Raw genomic sequence first — 11,273 nt, 5'->3', positions numbered from 1 at the left:
CAATGTGAACGCGCAGTCTGCATGGGATGCGGATTTCCCGCAGAAGGCTTCGGGAGGAAGTCAGTGGCTATGTGGGGCCCACGGTGATGTATATGATTTATCCACACCGTTTATCCACTTTTTTTATATCATTTGGGAGCATAAAATTAAAAATGAGGTATATATAAGGCTCAAGTGGGCCACATTGTAGGAAATAGTGAAAATTGGGCGTCTACCATTGAAAATTTAGCCCTGATCATGCTGAAATTTGTATTTTTCCTTTTTCATCCAGATACATGTGACCTTATGAAGAGTTCATATGAGAAATAAACATTACATTGGATTCTAAGAAAGTTTCAATAATAGTTTTATTCAATTTCCATTGGTTTTTATGGTGTGGTCCACTTGAGTTTTACATATACCTCATTTTTGGGCTCATGATCTAGAATAAACTGAAAAAGTTGATGGATGGTGTGGATCAAACACATAAATCATGGTGAGGCATAAAGAAATTCCACATGTTAAAAGCTGGTCTTCCGTTACACAAACAATTTAAAGAAAAAAAAAAATTCCATAGTAACTTAAAAAGGAATAATTTTGGAAGCATCATCATTATTATTATCATTTTTTATATATATTGAAAATTTACAAAGTTAGACTCCTATCGCTTAACAAATTCAATGAAAAATCACTCAGCACTTTTCAATTTCGGTGTTAACAAATAACTCTTGATATGGAGCATTTTCTCAATTCAGCATTAAGTGTTATTTTTAAGAGTTAACAAACATGTCCTTAATTACTTAACTTAAAATTCAGGCTTCATACATCAGATTTAACAAACGGGCGTAAGTGACACTAGGCAATAAGTGTCTAAGTGACACTAGGGAATTAAACCGATAACGTGTTAGTAAGTGCATCTGTATTGTTTCTGCAGGGCCTATCCGCATTAGGTTACAATATTTCCCATAATCTGTGTGTGCCACGTGTCTAGAGATCTAGTCCTTAAGGGTCCAATAGACCAATAAAGCTAACGTTGACGTCACACATGTGGCAGATTGCCATCATAGAACATGGGTGCGAGATCCCATCCATCTATCAGGTTGGTACGATCTTCTATATGCTTTCCAAAAAATAAAATCTGGCCCACTCAACGCATAACCCCAATATTTGAAACAGGTTGATGGGTAATCAGCCAAGTTCTTCGGAACCGTTCATTTCTTTTGTTAATTTTGGCCTACCTGACAACTGATCTTGGGATAGGGACTCCATATAGTGGTTTCGGGCTATGCTGGCACATGTGTGGGGTATTGCACACGCGTGTGGGCTTAGCAAAGCTCGTTTTATCTGATGCTTTGCTAGAGAGAGGGTACAACAGTGTTCGGGTTTTCATTATGTGCAAGTAGGGCCCCAATGTTCAGTGACCCAAACCGTTGATATTGTGGGACCGGACCCACTGTAAATGGTCCAGGCTCTCCAAAAAATACACAAATGAAAAAAATCATTAACCCATTAATATGGGGCCAACAAAGAAACGGCCAAGAAAGACAATATAGCAAACGGTTCCCATGAAATCAGTAAAAGAAGAAAAAAAAAATCCATCGTAGATGGTGGGGGGTTCTTGGCAGATGGACCATCCATGGTGAGTGATCTTTGATCTACGGACAGCACTTGCACAAACAGAAAACCCGAACATAGTAGGACCAAGCATTGGATAACAATGTTTATTTGGTTTTATCAGGAAGAAATGGTCTTAATGCAATATCCCAAATAAAGATTTCAATTTTCTATTCAATGAGGCAGCTCCCTCCTTTGTCAATGGTAATAAATTAATAATCCGGCTATGGAATTTTGATACTCCGGCAGAGTAGGATGGATGATACACGGGCATTAAGAAATTGCGTATGTGGTGTAAATGTAATTCAAACTAAATCGTTCAAATGATGTGTCCCCTTTTATATGTATTACCAACCAAAAATTTGGCTCATTTGATTATTTGACTGTTGGTTTAGTGGGCATTTATTAAGAATAAAAAGTATATAATGGCCCACAAATCATAGGTGAAGATTGTTCAACCAATCTGATTTTAGGATTTTAGGACTCTGATGCAGAGACAGCGGGTTCCACAACTTAGCTCGGTTTGGGTAATCATATACCACATGTTCTGCATACCTGCATATCAAGTGTTATATTTTGGCAGAGTATCAAATAACTAGCCTCTAAAAAATTTATTATTATAATCCCATATAATTGCAAATTTCTTGAACACCTCATTACACTTAATAAATAAATCAGTCAAATGAATTACAAACATCAATTCAGATAAACAAGACTCTCAATGGGCCCAATTTGGTCAACCAAGCTCGTTTATTTGTTGGGCCCATTTGGGGGGCTAGACCCAGTACACTGGCCTTAAAGTCAGGCTCCAGGCTTATCAGAAAATGTTGTTGGACATGAGCCCTAACGGGCCCATGTATTTTTAGACATAAAATTCAAGAACTGATCACCCAATCCACAGGCCATAAGTGGGCCCCATTTCATCCAATTAATATTCCTAGATAAAAAACTATCATCGTCATGTAAATTCATTAAGAAGAGTAGGTAAACACAACATCATTTGTGCACTTGGGTGAGTCTATAAATACCATCTTCCCTCTCTTTTAATCTCAACAAACCTCCATCATCCATCATCTATATTCTCTACGTCTCTTTGTTCTTTCACTAGCTTAGTAGATACTAGGCGCCATTACTGATGAGTTTGTTTCTCCGGTCCCACCAGAAAGATTATGGAAGGCAGGCTTTCGGGACGTACATGTCTTGGTACTGAAGCTCATGCCTGAGGTTATAGTTAGCATTGACATTATTGAAGGAGATGGTCGTGTAGGTACAATCAAGAAATTCAACTTCACTGAAGGTATGTATATCCAACCTAAGAGTAAAAAATAATCAATGTTTTTTTAATTAAATTACCTAGATTTTGGTTAATTCGACTTATGTATGCATTCTTTTTTATTAAATCCTACCTTTGGAACATCCCATGCATTGTACATGTGGCACTTGTGCATGGTGATCAGGGACATTGATTTGGGTGGTCCACATGTATGTGGACCATTATAAATCTGATCATTAGTCCGGAGTGGACCACTTGAAAGTTGACCACATTTCAGGGGGCTCTTTGTGCTTTATGCATGGCTCATTGTCTTTAAAATGATACTGATGAGAGATGCATCCATCTCATGCAATTTCCAGTTATCAAGGATTACAGATTTGTGACGGATCGTGTGGAAGTGATGGATGATGAGAAGCATGTCCTCAAATACGTGGTGATTAATGAAGGTGGGCACCTAGGCACAAAGATAAACTCTATGTCTTGTGAATTCAAGATCGACCCCTCAAGCGATGGAGGCTGTGTAACCAAGTTGAAAATCATCTAGGACTCAGATGAAGATGGCCCCACAGCTGAGGCGTGTGCTGCGGAGACTAAGGAAGGAGTCATGGGGATGGCGAAGGCAGTTTCTGCCTATTTGCAGGCTAACCCTGATGCTTATGCGTATTAGCTAGAATAAATGGGTGGGCCATGCATACTTTATGATAGACGGTGGATGTTTCAGTTTGATCTACGTTATTGTTGCATGATGATAATAAAATGGTTTGTTCATTTTCACTAGTCATATGTGAGCTTGACTTTCTTGCACTCTTTTATAAGAGAAAAGGAACCATGGCTCCACCTATCCCGGCTTAGATATGCTGGGTCTTCATGTGACTTGGGACTATCCATATAACAGCCATGACGAAAATATTCACAGTGCGAACGATGGTGTGTTGTCCAATGGATATTTAAAAGGGCAATGGCCCACAATCAACCACAAGGAAATCTACTTGACACGATGGTTAGGATATGGCCAGGGGTAGCTTGCAAATGGAAATTGTGCATGCGTGTGTAGATGTAGCCGTCATATATGATACATTTATAAGGAGAATCAGGAGGCGTTGTACACTGCTGTTTGGCTGGATGATATGAAATCTCCATCTAGTGGTCCTACGTTATATGGCCCTGGCCCTACAGCGACTGGCTTTGTAAAGGCCTGGCAACTCCAACTGACTCGTTTTGTCTCTTGATGTTGCCCATTAAATAGGACCATTTGTTTGAATCAATGTTTCTAAATTTAAGAATTCCAATCTTTTTTAACCGTTTCTCGCATGCTTTGATGTTGTCCATTAAATAGTGGCGCAGGGAGGGATGTGATGTTGTCGTTTATCGTCTTTCTTCGGGAATAACTACTCTGAATCCACGGAGCTCTTTGGACTCCTCACAAAGTTTTCTCAAATCCACAAGGGATAAAATAGAAATAATTTCCAATAAATCTAAAAATAAATTGACTAATGATAAAAATAAAATTATAACCCTTTAAATGATAAGCTCAAACTTAGAATTTTGTTTTAAATTCAAACACCCTAAAAACATGACTTATTATGAATAATAAATTTACAATTTATAGATGGTCTCCATTCCTATTAGACTACATAGTTTTCAGCCAAAAACAATAAGTGTCCAATTTGGCCAAACCATGTTGTTCTCCTAACTTTTCTTAGGTATTTTAATGTTGAGCACATCTTCTCAAATAATCAGAAGTTATAATCGAACTAAAACTTACTATTTATGTAAAAACAAAGCTAAATGGGACTTTTGACCGTCAATCCGATGGAATCTCACTAATCCAGCGTGGGCAACTTGGCATAGTGGGTTGGTTGACTTACATAGGTTCTCCTACACCAAATCATATATAATATGTCAAAAAACTCATCTTGGTTTGTGAGAGATACTTCCGATGGTCTGGATCATTTCTGCCTCCAATTGGTCCTTCTCTGGTCCATCTTTGTCATTAAAGTGTCTACGACCCGCTCTACATCAAATATGACCATTTCCGCTGAGAAACAAATCCTCTAATAACCGCCAGAAACTCCTGACCATTTCATGTTTAAGATCACGACGAAAACCCTTACATCTTAGGTCTATGAAAAAGGGTGTTTCCTGGTTTCTTGGGCCTGAGCTCACAGCAATAGCAGCACTCAGCTAAATAAAAAACAAACTGCTTTTGGGTGTATAAAACAGTTTTTGCTTCTTTCTTTTTCCCGAGCATACAAAGGTACCGTTAGGTGTTAGGTGTTAGGTTCATTCCCAGCTTCTGCACGTCATAAATAACCATGCCGGTATTGTATCCAAGAGGTAGTATATCGGAGAGCTTATTACACCTATCCATTGCACCTGTTCAATTAACCAAGGGAAGTGACATATCTCAAAGAAAGCAAGGGAAGTGGACTATCTCAAAGAAAGCAACTGGTTCTGTGCCTCATCTTAGCTAAAAAATTTAGATTCTATTTTTTCTTAGCAATAAAGCAATCTAATCAGGTCTGAAGTTCCAAAATTTACTCTCTTTTTAGTTTATTTTCCAAATTATTCCAACACTGTTTGGTAGACGCTTAAAAATAAGTTCATCCCACTTTAGGTATCAGTAATTATGTAGTTTTTTTTTATAAAAAAAAAAAATTTAATTCTGGTATAGATTTAGATAATCTGCAACGAAAACATAGAGAGGATATTTGAAATCCAAGAATTTAATTAGTAGCGAATCCAGATGCCCATGCTTGGTTAGGATTTTGGAATATTAGGTTTGGTTTGCGTTTGCCTGCATTGCGTCTCACTGTTTGATCTTTTGTAGGCTGTGTCTGGGTGCATAAGAGAATTGAGTGGGGATGTTTAGTTTATTAATCCATGACATAAAGGCATGCACAAAGAAATTATGTTTTCTAGTGTCCAAACACACCCTTAGATTTCTTCTTTTCTGGGCATTGTATCTTTTGGTTTTGGGATGAATGTGAGGATTGTTACGCCAAAATCGCTGATTTGCGACGGACCAAATCCGTCGTAAAACCAAATAAACGACGGATTTCGTCCGTCGCTGTTTACTGGGTCGTTTTTTCTCCCCTACGGATAAAATCCGTCGTTGAATCTGCGACGGATAAGGTCCGTCGTAGATTACCGACGGATAAGATCCGTCGTAAAAAATTAAAAATCCGTCGCTGAAATTCCAAAAAACAACCCGAATTATTCGTCATTTAAAATATTAGCGACGGATAAAGTCCGTCGTTGATTTTCGACTTTTTCAGAAATTAGCGACTGATAGAGTCCGTCGTTGATTTTCAACTTTTTCAGAAATTAGCGACGGATTTGGTCCGTCGCTAAAATATCTGTAAATAGAAAAAATTGTCGACAGTTTTTTTTTTGAATCTTACACCTGATAGTCATTCAAAAAATAATTCACACTATTGTTAATAAGAAGCACATTCACAAGATTCAAAAGATTGGGTTGAATATGAAGCTGGACTAAATATTAATGTGTTTGGATGCTCAGTAGGCCTTAATAAAAAACTGAACTAAATATATAGTAAATAGTCAAAATTAGATCAGCAAATGATGAAATAGGTAATGAAAATCGACCATTACAGCCCATAAAACAGTTCAACAACCACCTATTATGCTGGCCATTACTGTTATTGAATACCTTGGGAGCGACAAACCACCTTATCTTTCCTAACATAAATCACTTTCAGATTGCCATGGCCTCGGTGGAAACTTGGAGCATTCCCAAAAGGAAAATGTAGAGATTAATGCCTAACCAAGAGATTTACCTTATCCATGGTGAATAGAGTTATCTTCGAAAGGTGGTCGAAGCAATGATGCCTTCTTCAGTTTCTTTCTTCTAGACGCACCAATGTATAGACAAAACTAGAAATAGTATAATGGCAACAGCTGCAACAGAGATTCCAACAACAGCTCCCATTGAAATTCCTGCTTAAAAGGACATTGAATATGCAATGAGTTTCAAAAGGCATCATATAACTTGAGGGGCTGGATTTCACATGCTCTTTACTGGTTAGAAGTTATCAGCTGGGTGGAGTATAACTTGTTGTCCAACCGGTTGGACTTGAGGGTTGTGTGTGTGTGTTCACACACAGTTCTATGGTGTGCCCCACCTGATAGTTGGATGGGCAAAATGCCATACAAACACCATGGTGGGTCCCACATGCCAACTAGTTGTGTGGATTTTGCTAAATGTCCCCAATGTGACACGTGGGGTGCCCAATCATCAATCCGGACTGTTCATTCAATAGTAACATTGCTAGGTCATCTGAAAGGCGGGGCCCACTTGAGACACTGCTTGATTTTTGCATGCGCTTGCAAGGTTGGCATGTGTGGTCACATGTAGAGGTGTGGGTGGAGGACTGCATATGAGCTTAAGAAGCTTCATATAAAAAATTCAATTCTGAATTTGAACACTAAGTTTGAACTACAAGACAAAAATATCAAATGATAATTCAATCAGTGGATTAAATGAAGATGAGTTCTATGGTCCTATCCAATATAGGGATGTCGATTCTAATCCAATAGAGATTTTTCCGTACCTGATGACAGAAATAGAGAAAAATGTGTGGAAAGCAAAGGAGAAACTAAATGGCTTGCTGTCGAGGTTCCTAATCCACGATATCATGGTGAGATCTCCATTCAACGCAAGAGCCACTCTAAGACGGAACTCAAAACTGAAATGGCATGGCAATTTTTTTCATTAGCCAGACATCGCATACAAAATAAATAAATAACAGAGAAAATTTAACGCGAAAAAGAGAATAGAAAAGAAGATACAAAGTTTCATCATTTTTCATCTGAACTATTTAAGGGCCAGTTGGAAGGGCGGCAATTCCCAAGATTTTTTATTTTTTTTAATAAAAAAAAAGATTTTAATCGAACAAGGTTAATGCAAAATAGCCTCATTAAAGGGGAAACACCTTAAAAGGGTCAACTGTATCAATTCATTTCATTTCGTCTCCCCATAGAAAACAAAATACATCAGGCTAAACTTATCTGATTTGATTAGTGCCACCCGCATGCAAACATGCCCTACAAAAGAGTTCCAAATTCCAATGACCCGATCAAGTTTCAATTATTGCAAGTCCAATACTACCCAAATGTTCTAAAGACAATAACAACAACAGCCCAACTGTCTATAGGTACTGGGTCCATACCAGTGGGGCCAACACTTCAGATCCTCTTCAGATGGTATCAGTAGCAAGTCTAGAGAAGATTTGCCAATGTACTCAGCAGGATGAAGAGGTGGAGGATCATCATCAATGGTTCAAATCTTGTTCCTTGCAAACCCATGTTGCTCCAGTGATCCACTGTTTCCAAACTTCAAGAGCATTAAAACATGATGTTAGTCAGGAACTTGGAATTAGATACCACAGGAAAAGATATGAGCATGCATGAACCTGTGGGAAACAAATGGGGATTCCTCCTCGCATTGCTTTTGGTGGCTTAAATATAGCCTGCAGTAGATAAAAGACAATATTTCAACAAAAGCTAGGATGATTTCTCTAGTACATGAAGTTTGTCAGATAGCTCTGCAACTCATGAATTTCATGTTCTGAAACATTATCACCATTAACTTAAATGAGTTCGAAGTTAATTTCAAGCAGCACCCAAACAGGCCTAAATTTCAATAACATGAACAGAAGATTGCTTCCTAAAAATAGCAACGCCCCTGCTAATATATCAAGTGCTAGCCTAATCACCTGACCATAATGCCGAAATCTTGAAATGCTGCCAAAATCCAGTTGGAGAATTATGCAATCCATGAGCCTACCTTCCATTGACTCAGCTTTTGCGTGAAAAAACTTCCAACTTATGAGACAGAAAATTTGGAACCCGTGACAATCAGTGAGTTGCATAGAATGCATTGGAACATCACTCGTTCTTCACTGACAATCTCTCTAACAAAACAGATAGAAAACAGACAAAAATCTGTTAGGCAAAAAATGAAGCAACCCCTTCTAGCTCTTGTTCTCATCCTGTAGATATTAAGAAAGATTATGAATGAGAGTTTTTAGTCCAACATTCCACATAAACGCAAACTTGCAACAACCCATTTCATGAGGACTTTTTAAGAGCACTTCTGTGAGTTGCTATCTCTAAAAAATAACACATACCAGCTCTTTTGAGTTCTTTTGGTGCTTTAGATGGCAAACTAGGTGCCCTTTGAACATCACCAAAATGCCCCTGAAACACCCATTCTATAATTTGTAATTGCTAGCTAACCTCCAGGCCCAGGAAAGAAAAAACAACTTTTAGATATATTTAATGAAAGATGTCAGAAGTTCATCGATCCTTAATCTGAAAATAGTATTGGCAGTAGAATAAGCAGAAAAATCAGCATGAAAAGAAAGGATGGAATGATTGATTTAAAATAAACTTTAGTAGATATTTCTGGACTGATTTAAAATAATCTTCCCAACTGACCGATAAGAAAAGACTAAATTCCACAATTCTGTCCCCAATAATCAATACATACAACTCCATAGCCAATACATACCAATACATTACCAAGTTTGTCTCAACTTGCAAGAAAAAAGAATAGACAGATATGAAAACTAAGAATGTCAAGCTATGCTAACTTCTATATATACCAACTGTATGGACTATTTATGCAGTCATGCAATAATATAAAAACCATAAGATTTTGTATAGAGGAACACAAATGGCAATATCCAATTGATATGTGTCGACAAAAGTGAACCCAATTGGATCTTGCACCAACCTCCTTGCTATGTTAGTACACGTGCACTCGAGCATCACGCGATTCCCAAATATTAGTTACTGATTCAGACAACATATTCATGCACATTGCTTGTTAAATGCTTTGATGTCACCATCAACTTGTATAAAATTACATATATGGAACAAAGTTATAGGCCCAGTTTGGAAAGAGTGAAGATGTGCATATGCCATTATTATTTAAAGGCTCTGACTTGCCTTTTCAGATGTGCTTTTGCTTGCTAAGTACAGACACCAACATTAAGCAGAGTGGGGAAATTCCATCAAACTAGCTCAAAATCACAAGTGAACTCAATTCAGGAAGCGGATGAATTAAACAAAATGCCTATTTTTGTTGATGGCCATTGGTTCAATGCAAATATAGCAGCTTTTGAATGCATCATTGATCAAGAAAGGAAGAATATCTATTGGGAGTGAAGTATTTCATATAATAGCAAGTAAGAGATGAAGATACCTCAATAATCCTTTTTGTAATTAATTCTTCAAGGGATGTTGTAACCTCTTCTGTGATCACAGGAGGTGGTCTTACATTGTGCTCAAAATCCAGATCAACCTCGAGTGCACTATTCTTCGGCCTTTTACTGGCGGTTACCTATCACCAGGAACCCAACAGAATAATGATTTAACAAATCAATGACCAATCATGTGAACTTGATTCAAAGGATTGTGAACCAAATGCAAATACAAATACAACAGGGTAGAATCAGTAGATAGGCTAGCTGATGGATACAAGAATATTGACCATCAATCATTACCTCTCCCTGCATAGTCCAGGCCTTAGTTTCCAAGTTCTCTTTCTCCATCTGCTCAATTTTAGAGCGGATCTTTTGAAGCTCTTTCTCATGGGTTGAAAGAGTTCCTTTATCATCTTCTTGTTTCTCGGCTATGCTCAGTTCTTCAAATCCATTGAAGGACTTCAGCTTTGTTGAACTTTTTTGCTTTTTAACCCCCAAAGAAGTCTTCATATCTGGAAAAAGGAGATGCCACAGCCAAAGCTAATCACAACAGAAAGAGAAAAATAAAATTGAGAAGATATGACGTTTAACAGGTTTCATATCTTAGAAGATAACCTTTCACATTTAAAGACGTCACAAGCTTCAAACTAGTTGCTTCATTATATTACTTACAACTAATTGAGAAGAGATCCCAATTTTTACAACATCCTCCTTGCTTGCTCCTAATATTCACAGTTCACCTAATCACACTAAACGTTATCATATCAAAAAACTTACATGATTTTAAATTATATTCACTCATTCACAATGATCTTCAATCATTTAACCATCAGCAAATCTAGTGCTTTTTGAAAGGAATTCCAAAGGCCACCATAAAGAGATGTGATCTATTGAAATTGAAAGGAACTGAGATATGCAAAAACATTTGCAAAAAACTATGATGCAACATCTTATGAGATATGATTAAAAGTACTTTTTCTCATAATTAATAGAATCTTATTAAAAAGAAAATGTAAGTTACCAACTAACAAATAGCCACCAATTAAAAAAGCATCCTGGTTTCAGTACACAATGATAACCACAAGATATATGGAGTTTGTTGGTGATATTTCTGAATATGTATGTATGAACTAACATGTTCTTTTTTTCTTTTCTTCTTCTTCTTCTTCTTCTTT

General features: G+C 37.4%; 2 protein-coding genes and 1 long non-coding RNA gene across 3 annotated transcripts; 1 reads left to right on the top strand and 2 right to left on the bottom strand.

The window, feature by feature from the left end:
* The first annotated feature begins 2,769 nt into the window (after positions 1-2,769).
* LOC131225111 (major pollen allergen Bet v 1-G-like) lies at positions 2,770-3,601 on the top strand. The gene is made up of 2 exons (XM_058220538.1): positions 2,770-2,890; positions 3,226-3,601. The coding sequence occupies exons 1-2, from the start codon at positions 2,809-2,811 to the stop codon at positions 3,408-3,410; spliced, it is 267 nt and encodes an 88-aa protein (XP_058076521.1). The 5' UTR covers positions 2,770-2,808; the 3' UTR covers positions 3,411-3,601.
* A 2,996-nt stretch (positions 3,602-6,597) lies between these two features.
* LOC131225347 (uncharacterized) lies at positions 6,598-8,080 on the bottom strand. Its single transcript, XR_009161314.1, has 3 exons — positions 7,822-8,080; positions 7,441-7,575; positions 6,598-6,826 (listed from the first exon to the last, which is right to left on the bottom strand). It is a non-coding gene; the product is annotated as an uncharacterized LOC131225347 (long non-coding RNA).
* Positions 8,081-8,959: 879 nt separating this feature from the next.
* LOC131224875 (M phase phosphoprotein 10-like) lies at positions 8,960-10,818 on the bottom strand. The gene is made up of 3 exons (XM_058220322.1): positions 10,399-10,818; positions 10,098-10,235; positions 8,960-9,088 (listed from the first exon to the last, which is right to left on the bottom strand). Exons 1-3 carry the CDS (start codon positions 10,606-10,608, stop codon positions 8,960-8,962), a joined length of 477 nt encoding a protein of 158 aa, XP_058076305.1. The 5' UTR covers positions 10,609-10,818.
* Positions 10,819-11,273: the final 455 nt, after the last annotated feature.

This window comes from Magnolia sinica, chromosome 14 (assembly GCF_029962835.1).
Source record: "Magnolia sinica isolate HGM2019 chromosome 14, MsV1, whole genome shotgun sequence".
Lineage (NCBI taxonomy): Eukaryota > Viridiplantae > Streptophyta > Magnoliopsida > Magnoliales > Magnoliaceae > Magnolia > Magnolia sinica.
This window is presented reverse-complemented; position numbering and strand designations above follow the sequence as displayed.

Excerpts from the sequence above, each read along its gene's own strand:
- LOC131224875 (XM_058220322.1), bottom strand. The coding sequence starts at position 10,608 with ATGAAGACTTCTTTGGGGGTTAAAAAGCAAAAAAGTTCAACAAAGCTG. Across the intron at positions 10,236-10,398 it reads CCTGGACTATGCAGGGAGAG|GTAACCGCCAGTAAAAGGCC; the intron begins GTAATGATTGAT and ends TCCTGGTGATAG. Across the intron at positions 9,089-10,097 it reads TTACAAAAAGGATTATTGAG|GGGCATTTTGGTGATGTTCA; the intron begins GTATCTTCATCT and ends TGGGTGTTTCAG.
- LOC131225111 (XM_058220538.1), top strand. The coding sequence starts at position 2,809 with ATGCCTGAGGTTATAGTTAGCATTGACATTATTGAAGGAGATGGTCGT. Across the intron at positions 2,891-3,225 it reads GAAATTCAACTTCACTGAAG|TTATCAAGGATTACAGATTT; the intron begins GTATGTATATCC and ends TGCAATTTCCAG.